The following is a 14,546-nucleotide window of genomic DNA, read 5'->3' on the forward strand; positions in this document are numbered from 1 at the left end:
CAAAACTAATCAGTTTCATCTCTACTGTATACTTAGAAGTACTATTAAAAAGGAGTCCGCGGTTGTGATGGTCGTAATGGTTTCATCACCCCTCCCGTCCCACCTTGCTTTTCTTCATCGAAACGGTTGTGCACATGAAAGAGTGTGCATGATGGCCCTATCTAGTGGTGAGTGGACTGTCTATTGCCATTCATGGATAGCTTGATTGGTTTGTCGTCCAGAATTCGTGGGCACAATCAGTGGCGGAGCTTGGGCTGAATTTGTGGAGGGGCCAATGGGCTGGAGGGGCAAGAAACATGACTTTAGGCTGATTTTATATGGGCTGAATACTAGGGGATATATGCTAGCTTTCTCATGGACTGGGGGGCGATGGCCCACTAAGCTCCGCCACTGGGCAAAATGTCATCCCTGGTGTTATAGGAAGGAGTAATAATCAGGAAATATAGTGTATAATATGGTTACTGTCTCACGTAAATATGAAAAAGAAACGACCTACCATTGTTTTTTTAAAGAAAGCTTAACAGATCATAGATAGAAATAGAGAGATCAACTCTCCACAATTAACAAATCAGAGATAGATACCACGTGACATATGTGATAAGCAATTCAAATAAAAAAAAATTCAGAGTAGATGATGTCAAAAAGGAAAACAAGAAAATCTCAAAAAGAAAAAAGAAAAATCAGAGCCGAAGGACATCGAACGATCTAGAGCCTTACCGAAGCAGCTAAGCCAGGCCCTATTTACGGATTTGCCCTCATTGACTTCCCTCCTATCCTCTTCCACTCCGCCGCAACCCCTTCCTTCCTCAACACCCGCAACATCCTTGCTCGTCGTTTCCTCCGCCTCTCTCTCCTCTCCTCACGCGCTCTCCCCTCCCCTCTGAAGCCGCGACTCTTCTGAACCCTAAACCGTAGATCCCCGCGCAGCAGGAGCGAGATTTACTCCCGCAAGCATGAGGTGATAGCCGCTCGCGATCCTTCTCTGGGCGTTCTCTTGTTCTAATTGATTGACGAGATTCATGTGCGGTCGCGTGGTGGTAGGTCGCCATGCCGCCGGCTGACCGGGCTGGGCTGGGATTGATTGACGGGGCGCTGCTATTTTAGTTTGGTTATTACAGTAGGATTCTGCATATGGTCTTCTTGTCTGTCTGTCTGTCATATACAGTAGTACTAGTTTGTTTAGTCAGTTAGATTAGATTGGATCATGGGTCTGGAAGTTGGGACCTGGGAGTCTGGACATTGCGCCTTGTAAGTTGCTGTATTTCTTGGTTAGGCGGCACAAGCGTGCGTGTCCTAGTTTTTTTGTTCAAAGGGCCGCCCTGTTTTGGCGTTCCAGAGCATGATTGGTTGATTACCATTTGTTTGGCCAACCTCACAAACTATTGGGTGGAATCAAGTGACAAGGTTTTGTTTGGATGTTGCACCTTGTGTGTGCCCCAATTCTTTGCTTGTTTGTTTGTGTGTGATCTTTAGAGATCACTTTTTTGGTGTGATCTCTAGAGACATCAACAATTCTTTGCTAGTTTTGTTGCTTCAGACTCGAGGTTTTGTGTGTGATCTCTGGATAACATATTTTGGTTGTTTGTGTGTGATCTCTAGAGAACATGATAGAAGCAAACGGTCTCTTGGAGTACATAAGAAGCGCAAGTTGCGGTGAATCTGAAACAGCCTAAATCAGATGACTTGCGTTGCTATAGTGATGTCTCACATCGCATTGTATTGTTTCTAATTGGTTATCAATTATTTGGAGGTCTCTCATTGTCCATCAATCCTATCTGTTCTCGCACCAAGAAATTGGTTATCAATTACTCCCTCCGTCCCAAAAAGTTTGTCACTCAAATGGATGTATCGGGAGTACTACACATACATGATCACTAGTTTGAGAAGTTGCCTGTTAGCATATGGATCAAGGATAGGACAAAATATGTATATACTGGAACCAAGACTATTTTCTCTCTCGGATAAGCTGTATATGCAACACTGTGAGTTGTGATTACCATGACTATATGGCTAATACAGATAATTAAGGATCAAGACAGTTTGGCCGAGTGGTCTAAGGCGCCAGATTTAGGCTCTGGTCCAAAAGGGCGTGGGTTCAAATCCCACAGCTGTCAAACTTTTTTTTTTCAATGTACCTTTTATTTTTCTCCTTCTGTAAATCCACGAATCTTGTAGAAGTGCACTAATCATTACTAAATTAGATTATGCACCTTGGAGTTGGGACCTGGGAGTCTGGACGTTGCGCCTTGTAAGTTGCTGTATTTCTTGGTTAGTAGGCACAAGCATGCGTGTTATTGTGATTTGTGATATCCTAGGTTTTTGCTAAAAGGGCTGCTCTGTTTTGGCGTTCCAGAGCATGATTGGTGACTGATTACCATTTGTTTGGCCAACCTCACGAAAAGTTGCCCTTTTTTGGCCAACAAATTGTCTGGCCATTTCTTATTTGTTGATAATGATTTTCGTGATTGTAGAAACGAGATTTGATTGAAATCGTGACGGGGATTGTTTTGAGTGCAGTCGCCACCCGAGCACTAAGTGGGCGCAGAGGCTGGACAAGGTTTACTTGACGATTGAGCTGCCCGACGCAAAGGATGTCAAGCTCAACCTGAGGCCTGATGGCCATTTCAACTTCTCAGCAAAGGCCCCTGCTGATGACATGCAGTATGAGCTTGACCTTGAGCTCTTTGATGCTGTCAGTGTTGAGGTTGGTGTCTGCAATTACTGGCAAATGTCATCTTCTTGGGGGTGCACTTTTTACATGCTGGACTGCTGTTATTTATGTGTTTACATTACATGCAGGAGAGCCAAGCGGCTGTTGCCCCGAGGGCTATATGCTACCTTGTCAAGAAAGCTGAGGGCAAGTGGTGGCCTAGGCTGCTCAAGAAGGAAGGTAGGCCGCCTGTGTTCCTGAAGGTTGACTGGGATAAATGGCAAGATGAGGATGATGAAGATGCCGGATGTAAGTAATGTGGTTCAAACATGTGTTTGTTTGGGTCCTATACCATACTACGCTGTTCGGGGTGAACTGACCTCAGGTTATCTGTCTCGCAGTTGGTGACTTTGGTGATATGGACTTCTCGGTATGGGCCTGGTACAATCTTTCTTCGGTTACCAAGTAAATGTTAGCAAGGCTTCTCATTGTTCTTTGTGTTTGCAGAAGCTGGACATGGGAGGTGGTGATGACGATGATGATGAGATTGAGGAGGAGGATGAAGACAATGTGGTTGACAGTGCTAACAAAGGTAGCTTATGATGTTTATCTTGCACCTCATCATTTGTTTGGGAAGCATGTGCCTGTTCAAGGCTTCATATTTCTGTCCTGCTATTTGATTAGTGCCATGCCGATAATGTTCAGAACGAGGATACTAGTATGACATTTTGCTGAATCCTACTCTTAACTAATTTAGCCTTTTAGTGGCGAACCCTCAGTTTTTCTGGAGGTCCAATGCGAGAGTAGCATAGACATATCTTCAGTGTTGCTTTCATAATCTGCCTATCACATACACATGCCTGTGGAAGTGTCAGACTCTGTCCAGTGTTGTTCAATGCAAGTCGAGGCGACTGTATTAACCATCTGTTCCAAGAACAGTACAGAAAGACTTTGGCTGGCCTTCTCTTTTATGAATTACTCCTCGACTTTCTGTACTGTATTACAAAATTTTGATTTGGTCTATTTATTGCAACCTAGCATAAATAAATTGACCATTTCGAAAACACACACAAAGAACTTGTGGAGTCTGGTCTCGACTCTTGGATGTTGAAAATGGATTTTATGGGTAGTACTGTGTGCTCAACTACTAACCATGTTGCTGTAAATGCAGGTGATGTAGATGCTGAGAGAGAGCCGGGGAGCAAGGGAGGGGAAGCTCCATCAGCTGCTGGTGAAGAAGCAAAGCCATAAGATTGGAGGCGATGGCATCGGTCGTTACAACTTATGATGATCATGAGATCTGTTTCTAGACGCGAGGTAGAATTTTGGTGTGCCCCTGAAGTTGGGTAGTAGAGGTGGTGTTGGTAGCTTTTGGCTTGGGGCTATCTGTAGTGTTCAACGTTATTCTGCACCTTTTGTTTACTAGTAAATTTTATGTGCTTTGCACGTCACTTAAATATATAAAAGCATGGGAAAATACATTTGAATATGTATTTCCTTTCCTAGAATCATATTAGACAATAGTCCCAGTTCCCAGAATCTGACTGCTTCGCTCAGAATCTTTGAGCCGCATTTGTTTTATTATCCTATCTAGTTAGGGTCTAATTAGTTAGGATTGTAAAACAAATGGGGTCAAAGATTCTGGAAGAAGTTAAGGAGGGATAGATTGCGGGAGAATCTTGCAAAAGACCTGGGTCTTACCTCTCTAGAATCTAGATTGTTCTAGTCTCCTTTTGTTAGAGTATCAGATAAGCATGTGGAAAGATACTTCTAAAAAACATGAGAACAACACATCCACGCACACAGGCTTCATGACCAGCGCGGCGTGTCGCCACGACTCTGCGTGCTAGTACAAAGTATGAGCATAAACGGCCCTTATCGTGGATAAGGGCCGAGAAATCAGAGATTTACAGGTTGCGCATGGCTGCGGCCGAACAAAGTCCGTATTTGAAACCGAAAATTTTGAAAAAGTATTCCGGTAAGAAGTGAAAAACACAACTACATTCATGGATTGATCATCGCTATATAGAAAGTTATTTTACATAGTGCATTCGCAACCGGGTGCGGCCCTACTACATTCGCAAAATCGGAGCTCATCGGAGCTCACCGCCATCCCTCCTCTGCTCATTCGTTGTTGTTGGAGGAAACAAGATCGACGTACTTGTCTTGCTCCTCCTACTCGCGGCGCAATTGAGCCGAGGTCGCTGAGCTCCTCGTCCCCCCGCGACACGCATCCTCCTCATGTTCGTGCGCAGAGCGCTCGGCGAGCGTCGCTTCGAAGGCGTTCGTGTTCGGCCCGGCGAGGTAGTCCTTTGGGCCGGAGACGTCGCGGTTGCGCAGGGGCTTCTCCCCTTCCTCGATCTTGATGGCGCGGAGCGGAGTGAGCTCGCCGTGCTCCCTCTTCACCGGCAGCAGCGGTGCGTCGACGAGCTCCCCGCGTCGAAGAGGCGCGCATGGCGGCGGTCGTATTCCTCCGTCTCGCGACGGAGGAGGGACGGTGGCACCGGGAGCCCGCAGTTCGTGCAGCGCTTGCGCGCCGCGTCGGCCATGACGCAACGCTTGCGCTTCGGGTCTTCGCCGCTACCGCGATAGCCAGAGCTCGACATCGGCGCAGATGGGTGGGCGGGGGGCAGTGGTTTTAACTCGCCGACAGCGAGAAATTGGAGAGGGGATTGAGGATTCACGGCGGCGGACGGATAGGGTTTCGGCCCGTATCCTCGCGGTAAACCCGTAGATATATCGCGTGAGGAGGGGGCGGTTTGCGGGTCACCGTAAAATAATTTACAGGCCAAGCTACTGTGCGGGCTCTGGTCTGGCCGGGAAAACGGGTCGGGCCGTATAGTGGCTGAAATTTTATCGCGCGAGTGTACGGAGAGATGCTCTAAAAAGTGGCATATAGTCAATGTACTACCAAGGGTTGCTTATTGCCCAACCAGAACCGAGTGATTGGCGCACACAGTGGCAGAGAGGGGAGAGAGCACGGGTGGGGTGGAGACCGGAGCGGCGAGGGTTTTGGTGCCAGCGTTGCTGCCCTGGGTGGAGAAACCCCACCCCTCGCGCCCTCCGCCCGCCTCGGGAGTCCGGCAGGGCTCCGGATCTACCCGGCCGCCGCCGCCGGCATCAGGCCCTTCGCTTCGGTGGGAAGTTCTCCGTCGCGTCGCCCCGTCTCCCGCGTCAGTTTCCCCCTTCGATTCCTCCGGCTTTCCGGCGGTTTCATGCTTTGTTCCGGTCGATCTCGGCGTAGATGTACGTACTTTGGTAGTCTGTTTGGTGATTTGTAGTAGTATATTTTCCGCATGCTTCATGGATTTTCCCTTGGAATTGGCCCGATGATGATTAGGCTGGAACCCCCAATGCGGGGATGTGGATGAATATATAGATAGATCGGCTCAGATCTGAGCTCGAAATGGCTAATGCTGCGCTGGCTTCTCTTTTCTGGGCGCCGAGGCCTGTGTCTGGGTCAGCCGTTGCTTCCGCTGAAGCTCTGCCACTGACCTAGGGCCGGCCCTTGTTGAGGTCGGTCTACCTCTCCGTCCTTCTCCTGCTCGCCGTCATCGCCGCCGCACTTTTGCCATGGCCTCGCCTCGCTGCTTCTTTCGGTTCACCGAGACACGCCCCAGTACCGGCTTTGGAGCCTGCCGCATTAGCCTGCGATGAAAACTGAAATGTGAGGGCCATATTGTGATGCAGAATTCTCAGTATTTTTGTCTGAATCGAACTCTTTTGCATGGTCACACTGTAAAACAGACAGCTTCTGCACATTGTGTTATATTGTAGTGTAGTATGCAGTGGTGGAATGGAATGCCATCTTACATTGTGTGGACCACTCCTAGGCTAGTGATTTGGTAGGATAATTAATCGATTGCACTGAATCACCCGCACTAATCTCCTATGGCTATTTTCCTCTTTGTTTCCTTCGGCTTTCTGGTGGTTTGATGCTTTGTTCTGATCGATCTCGGCATAGATTTACTTCTGTGGTTTGTTTTGTGCATTTGTAGTGTATGCTATGTTTTTGCTTGTTGCATGGTTTTTTCCTTTCTCTTGGCCTGATGATGATTAGGGTGAAAGGCCCATGTGGGGATGGATAGATAGATCGATTGATCGGCTCAGGTTTGAGCTTGAAATGGGATCAGCCGTTACATTCGCAAGGTTGAAGCCCCTGAAATGGCTAATACAGCGTCGGCCTTCTCTGTTCTAGGCGCTGAGGCATGTTTGCTTGGGTTAGCCGTTGCTTTTGCTCAAGCTCCGCCACTGACTGATGGGATGGTTCCCTTCTTCTTTCTCTTTCTACCAGCTCACGTGTCACCATTGGTGACACAGCTGTCGCTGCCGTCTCGTCGTTGTCGTCACCACCACCACCATTGCCTGGTCTTCTCTATTGGTCCACCCAGACACGTGACAGTGCCAGTTTTGAAGCCCGCTGCATTAGCCTATGTTGAACCTGAAATCTGAGGGCCATGTTGTAATACGAATTCTCGGGATTTTCATTTGAATCGAACTCTTTTGTGTGGACTCACTGTAAAACAGACAGCTTACACATGGCGTTATACTGTTGTGTAGTGCGCAATGGTGGAACGCGAACTCACAATGTGTGAAGCAGTGCTTTGGGCCATGCATGTGCGCCTGCCTGTCTTTGTCGAGATCTAGGCTAGTGTTTTGGTAAGATAATTAACTGGTCACACTGAATTAGTCACCCATCCCTCGTGTGTTAGATATGATGGCGTAGGATCACACTGACAGATCTTACCACTTCATCTGAGGTTCATTTTTTGTACATCTATATTCTTGTTTTCGTTTCTTTTACCTTATTCTGTGTCATGTGTCATTTCAATAACTGTCCATTTGCCATTCGTCAATGCAGGTTGGCTCTTTTGTAGGGAATATGATATGCTTTTGCTAAAGAAATAGTGATTAAACACTTTTGAGTTGTTCTCCGCCGCATTGCCCCGTCTCCTACGTCTATTTACCCCTTCGATTTCTCTGGCTTTCCGGTGGTTTGATGCTTTGTTCTGGTGGATCTTGGCGTAGATGTACTTTGGTAGCCTGTTTGGTGATTTGTAGTATATTTTTCGCATGCTGCATGGATTTTCTCCTGGATTGGTCCGATGATGATTAGGCTGAAACCCCCAATGCGGGGATGTGGATGGATGGATAAACAGATAGATCGCCTCAGATCTGAGCTCGAACAGCGATCAGCCGTTGCGTTGCAAGGTTGAAGCCCCTGAAATGGCTAATGCGGCGCTGGCTTCTCTGTTATGGTCGCTGAGGCCTCTGTCCCGGTCAGCCGTTGCTTCCGCTGAAGCTCTGCCACTGACCTAGGGCTGGCCCTTGTTGAGGTCTACCTCTCCGTCCTTCTCCCCATGCTCGTCGTCGCCGTTGCACTTTTGCCATGGCCTCGCCTTGCCTCTTCTTTCGGTTCACCCAGCCACGCCCCAGTGCCCGCTTTGGAGCCCGCCGCATTAGCCTACGATGAAACTGAATTCTGAGGGCCATGTTGTGATACAGAATTCCCGGTATTTTCGTCTGAATCAAACTCTTCTGCACGGTCACACTGTAAAACAGACAGCTTCGGCACATTGTGTTATATTCTACTCCCTCCATTCCAAAATATAGTGCGCCCGCGCTTCCTGAGGTCCAACTTTGACCATAAATATAACCAACGCGACTGACTGCAGCGATCGAAAAAATTATATAATTGAAAACTTCTTTTGAATACGAATTCACTGGTATAACTTTTGCTCCCGCCGCAGTTGGTCTCGTTGGTTAAATTTATGGTCAAAGTTGAAGCACGGGAATAGAGGAAGCACTATATTTTGGAACGGAGGGAGTATAGTGTAGTATGCAATGGTGGAATGGAATGCTATCTTACAATGTGTGGAGCACTCATAGGCTAGTGATTTGGTAGGATAATTAATCGATTGCACTGAATCACCCGCGCTAATCTCCTATTGGCTATTTTCCTCTTTGTTTCCTTCGGCTTTCTGGTGGTTTGATGCTTTGTTCTGATCGATCTCGGCTTAAATTTACTTTCGTGGTTTGTTTGTGCATTTGTAGTGTATATACTATGTTTTCGCTTGTTGCATGGATTTTCCTTTCTCTTGGCCTGATGATGATTAGGGTGGAAGGCCCATGTGGGGATCGGTAGATAGATCGATTGATCGGCTCAGGTTTGAGCTTGAAATGGGATCGGCCGTTGCATTCCCAAGGTTGAAGCCCCTGAAATGGCTAATACAGCGCCGGCCTTCTCTGTTCTAGGCGCTGAGGCATGTGCTTGGGTTAGCCGTTGCTTTTGCTCAAGCTCCGCCACTGACCGATGGGCTGGTTCCCTTCTTCCTTCTCTTCCTACCAGCTCACGTGTCACCTTGGTGACACAGCTGTCGCTGCCGTCATCGTCCTTGTCTTCACCACCGCCACCATTGCCTGGTCTTCTCTATGGTCCACCCAGACACGTCACAGTGCCAACTTTGAAGCCCGCTGCATTAGCCTTTGATGAACCTGAAATCAGAGGGCCATGTTGTAATACGAATTCTCGGGATTTTCATTTGAATCGAACTCTTTTTGTGTGAACTCCCTGTAAAACAGCCAGCTTGCACATGGTGTTATACTGTTGTGTAGTGGGCATTGGTGGAATGCGAACACACAATGTGTGAAGCAGTGCTTTGTGCCATGCATGTGCGCCTGCCTGTCTTTGCCGAGATCTAGGCTAGTGTTTTGGTAAGATAATTAACTGGTCGCACTGAATCAGCCACACCCATCCCTCGTGTGTTAGATATGATGGCGTAGAATCACACTGACAGATCTTACCAGTCCATCTGAGGTTCATTTTTTGTACATCTATATTCTTGTTTTTGTTTCTTTTACCTTATTCTATCTATGTCATGTGTCATTTCAAGAACTGTTCATTTGCCATTCGTGAATGCAGGTTGGGTCTTTTGTAGGAAATAGGACATGCTTTTGCTAAAGAAATAGTGATTAAAACACTTTCTTTCAGTTACTTTTCTTAGCAGTTTAATCTCATATTACATCTTCCATTTAATAAGATCCCAACTGTGAACTTTTGGCTTTGCACCAAAATTTCTGTTTTGAGTTTTTGACTATATCATGATGGTATTTTTCTGGGATGGTGGTTGGAAGCATGTATTGCCTAATGATGAAAACTAATGTCAAGAGATGGCACATGACATGATCCCTCCCCCTTCTCTCTCTCTCTCTCTCTCTCTCTCTCTCATGTTTGTGTGTTCGCGCGCTCTCATGTTTGTGTGTTCGCGCGCGCGTACATTGGCAGAGGATCTACCTTTCTTCATGCCCTTACGGGTGAATTGAAGATCACCTCTTGTGCCATCAATGAATGCTACATATTTGAACATGTGAAGGCACTGGCTTCATTTTCGTATCACAAATTATTGGCGAAGTTATGTTTGACATATTTATTTGGTATCATCTTCCAGATCTGTATATATTTGCTTGATGCGAACCCTTCATTTGCACTGTTATTTCTTATGCTTAGATTATGTTAATTTCTATTGTGACAGAATCGTGATGTTTCATTTTGTTCTTGATGGTGGATAGAATCATATAAGTGTTCTCTTCTATACATCGCCCGATGATGAAAATTGAAAATATAGAGATGGCACTTGGACATGATCCTCTCCTCCCTGTCCTCCTCCTCCTCTCTCTCTCTCTCTCTCTCTCTCTCTCTGCGTGATGCTTAATGGCACATGCAGCAGCAACAGCAGCAGCAGATCAATCTTCACATGCCTTATGGACAAAAGGGAGATCATATCTTGTGCCATCAATGAATGCTACATCTATGGCACCTGAGGGCATGATGTTTTTTTCATACCTTACACGGATTACCGGCAAAATTTGCATGCATATATTTATTTTCAGTTCCATCTTCCAGATTATCTCTGTTGGCTTGATGGGGACCCTTCAGTAGCATTGATGTTCAGATTTTGCATCATTTTTGCTTTGCTTCATCATTTTTGTGCATTTGCTATGGTTTCATCTGATTATGGTTAAGTTTGCTCCGTTGATTTTTCATTACTTTTGTAGTACTCCCTTTGTCCCAAAATAACTGTTGCTGATTTAGTACAAAGTACAAAGTTCTACTAAATCAGTGACACTTATTTTGAGACAGAAGGTGTACCTTTTTAGCTTGTTTTGCTTTTCACCTCAGCAGAGGAAAATATTTGGTGTTTCATGATTTATCATGAGGGATCACTGTTGTAAATCAGCTTGCATTTGAGTTCCAATCACGAAGTGGTAGCTCTTTACCAGGGTGAAGGTTTTGAAGTGGCCAAAGCATTGTTGGTTTCTCTTTGTAATGTTTATTAGTGGTTTTAAATTAGTATTTTGGTTATGATTTGTGCTTCAAAATTTTCCCTGAAGTGCTGATACCAGTTCTATACACCAAGATTAGTCTTTTGGATGGTGGTTAGAAGTATAGAAATGCCTTCTACAGTGTATTGCCCCATGATGAAAACTAATACGTAGAGATGGTGCGTGACATCGTCCCTCCCTCTCTCTTGCTGTAATAAATTGGATAAAATTTATTTTAAGGTGGCTAATCTAAATATAGGAGGATGTGGTTGCAGACCTTGGGATGTTTTCCAGTTTTTTGTTTGGAAATAATTGATCTGCTTTTAATTTGAAGATGACGAGGAGATAAGGAGGAGGAAAATTAAAAGGCTTCTTTGGTGGAGGGGTAGGAGAAGCCTGGATCAGCCAACGAAGCAGGCGAGCTGTCGTGTATGGATCGGGTGAGCATTACTGGAATCAGCTAATTTGCCATCTGCCAGCTCTTTGCCATCTGCTAGCTGACGGCAAAGAAGCTCTTTGCCATCAGCTACCTAAAAGCAGACGGCAAAGAAACGGCAGACGACAAAACAGGCCTTTGCCATCCGCTGGCTCTTTGCCGTCAGCCAGCTGACGGTAAAGAATCTTTGCCGTCCGCTGGTTGACGGCAAAGAGAGAGGTGGCCCCCACCCCCCGCCCGTTTAGAAAAACTTAACGCCCTACCTCTTTGCCGTCAGCAGACGGCAAAGAGAGATAAATGCGGACGACAAAGATTGGCGGACGGCAAAGAGCAGACTAACTAACGACCCCCACCCCCTCGCCCGTTACTCTCTCTTCTCTTCCTCTCTCCTTCCCGACGCGCCCCGCCACCAGATCCCACGTCCGCCGTCGCCGCCGCCCCCGCCGCCCGCCGCCGCCCGGCGCCGCCCTCCCCCCCGCACCCGCTTGGCACGTCGCCCCACCACCCCTCCGCCTCCACCCCACCCGCCGACGCCCCGTCGCCCTGCCACCCGCTGCCCGGCGCCGCCCCCGGCACCGCCCCGCCGCCCGACGCCCCCCCGCCACCGCCCCCGCCGACCGTCCCATTGCTCCTGTGAGGGACTACTTTTTTTCTTCTTCTGTTTTTTCATTTTTTTCTGTTTAATTGTTAGTGCTAGATTGTGTTAGTGTTAGTGTTAGAAAAGAATGAGAAGAAGTAGAAGTAGTAGAAGAAGTAGAAGAAGAAGAAAAGAGAAGAAGTAGAAAAAAGATGAAAAAAGAAAAAGAAGAAAAGAAGTAGAAGAAGAAAGGAAGAAAAGAAAAGAAGTACAAAAAAGATGTAAAAAGAAGAAGAAAAGAAGTAGAAGAAGTAGAAGAAGAAGAAACGAAAAGAAGTAAAAAAGTAGAAAAAAGATGAAAGAAGAAGAAGAAGAAAGGAAAGAAGAAGAAGAAGAGAAAGAAAGAAGAAGAAGGATAGAAGGAAACACCCCGACCCCTTGACCCCTTGACCCCGACCCCTGACCCCGACACCCCGACCCCGACACCACAACCCGACCCCGACACGACCCCCCGACCCCTTGACCCCGACACCCCGACTCCGACACCACACCCCGACACCCCGACCCCGTCACGACACCCCGACACCCGACCCCCTGACCCCAACACCGTCACCACACCCCGACCCTGACACGACACCCCGACACCTGACCCCCTGACCCCCCAACCCCGACACCACACCCCGACACCCGACCCTGACTCCACCCCGACACCCGACCCCCTAACCCCCTGACCCCGACACGACACCCCGACCCCCGACCCCGAAACAGCACCCGACCCCGACACGGCACCCCGACACCGACACGACACCCCGACCCCGACACCTCCCGAAAAGGTGTTCTTTGGCCTTGCAGAGGCCGATGGGGTCATATATTTGTGAATTATTAGTTAGGTCATATATTTTTCGATTTTGTTATGAAAACATCATATATAATTGTGTTGATCGGGTAGATTTAAATGTGCAGTTGTTTCATCGTTGCGAGGTTTGGTGGTCGACGACCTCGCCGTGCGTTTGACGAGCTCTGCCCCTTCGTTCGTGGGTGAGCACAAATGACATGTCCTCCTCCCCCGTTAATTATTTGCTCTGTTCCGGTGTTCGTGCCGATGAAACTTGATAGCTAGCTATATATGTGTCTTGAATCATCAGTATGCGTAACCAATATGTGTCTCCCGTTCGAAAGCGTCATAGTTATAAATACGCATGCATGTGCATATTTATAACCTTGATTCTTTCGAATTGTCCAACGCTATCCATGGACAGCCCGAGTATGTTTAGATTGGGTTCGTTTTCCCATATGCTTTGCTCCGGATCTGACGCATAAGTTTCGTCAGTGCCTCCCCTGTTGTTCTCCGGGTACACATCCTCTCTGTTTATTGCAGAGACGTGTATCAGGAGAACAACGGGGAGGTGCTGCCGAAATTTTGCGTAGGATCCGGAGCATAGCATGGGAAAATGAACCCAATCTAAACATACTCGGGTGGGATTAGGACCTATCATTACCCATTAGAGTGTATGTTGCATGGACGTAATAAAATTGACAAAGTAGATCAACTGATGAATATATACATGGTGAATTATATATATATATATTTGTTGTGTGTCTAGTAGCTCTGAAAGTCAAGATGAGTGATTGTCTCATTACTAACTAGTATGACTGAGTCGTCAAACCAAATGTGCAGTCTGTGTGCGAGAAGACCGGTCAGACCGCTCCGCCGATGCCAGTGATTGCTCCTGGGACCACGGTGAGTTTAATTTGAATGGACATTACTTGCTAGTCTTAACATTTGAGTGTCATCATGCTAACAAGACATTGGAAATGATCTTTGATGCAGCGTAACTCCAGACAAGCATCGCACGATCCTTCTCCAGCTACCGACACAAGCCAGCCCGCTCCTACACCTCCTGGATCATGGTAAGTTTATCTAGTGTTTTGCTTAACACATGCATAAAGACCTAGACTTAGCTTTATTTCCTCCAATGCTTACCATAATGACCTAGACTTAGCTTCTTCTCCTCTAAAATGACTTAATAAGCTTACTGACCTCCAAAACCATCCATTTTACCTAAGTTAGCTCTAAAACGATCTGTACTTAGCTTACTTATGTCAAAAATTGCATAATTAGCTTAGTTAGCTCATAAACGATCCATTTTACCTAAGTTAGCTCTAAAATGACCCATTTTACCTTGGTTAGCTTATAAATGATCCAGTTCATCCAAGTTAGCTCAAAAATGACCCATTTTACCTAGTTTAGCTCCTAAATGATCCATTTTACCTACGTTAGCTTTAAAATGACCCATTTCACCTAGGTTAGCTCCAAAATGACCCATCTTACCTAGGTTATCTCATAACCGATCCATTTCAACTAATTTAGCTCATAAACGATCCATTTCACCTAAGTTAGCTCAAAAACGATCCATTTCACCTAAATTAGCTCTTAAATGATCCATTTCAACTAAGTTAGCTCAAAAAGATCCATTTCAACTAAATTAGCTCATAAATGATCCATTTCACCTAAGTTAGCTCAAAAACGATCAGCTCATAAATGATCCATTTCACCTAAG

At 46.5% G+C, this 14,546-nt stretch overlaps 1 protein-coding gene and 1 non-coding gene across 2 annotated transcripts; both read left to right on the plus strand.

The window, feature by feature from the left end:
• The first annotated feature begins 716 nt into the window (after positions 1-716).
• LOC123180126 (co-chaperone protein p23-1) lies at positions 717-4,161 on the plus strand. Its single transcript, XM_044592088.1, has 6 exons — positions 717-958; positions 2,518-2,704; positions 2,800-2,959; positions 3,052-3,080; positions 3,158-3,242; positions 3,822-4,161. Exons 1-6 carry the CDS (start codon positions 954-956, stop codon positions 3,899-3,901), a joined length of 546 nt encoding a protein of 181 aa, XP_044448023.1. The 5' UTR covers positions 717-953; the 3' UTR covers positions 3,902-4,161.
• TRNAL-UAG (transfer RNA leucine (anticodon UAG)) lies at positions 2,035-2,114 on the plus strand. Its single transcript has one exon. It is a non-coding gene; the product is annotated as a tRNA-Leu (tRNA).
• Positions 4,162-14,546: the final 10,385 nt, after the last annotated feature.

The sequence above is a fragment of the Triticum aestivum genome, chromosome 1D (genome assembly GCF_018294505.1).
Source record: "Triticum aestivum cultivar Chinese Spring chromosome 1D, IWGSC CS RefSeq v2.1, whole genome shotgun sequence".
Taxonomy (NCBI): Eukaryota; Viridiplantae; Streptophyta; class Magnoliopsida; order Poales; family Poaceae; genus Triticum; species Triticum aestivum.

What these genes read in the sequence shown, in the direction of transcription:
- LOC123180126 (XM_044592088.1), top strand. An exon ending in TTGATGCTGTCAGTGTTGAG is followed by an intron (nt 2,705 to 2,799) that starts GTTGGTGTCTGC and finishes CATTACATGCAG; the next exon opens with GAGAGCCAAGCGGCTGTTGC. An exon ending in GGTTGACAGTGCTAACAAAG is followed by an intron (nt 3,243 to 3,821) that starts GTAGCTTATGAT and finishes CTGTAAATGCAG; the next exon opens with GTGATGTAGATGCTGAGAGA.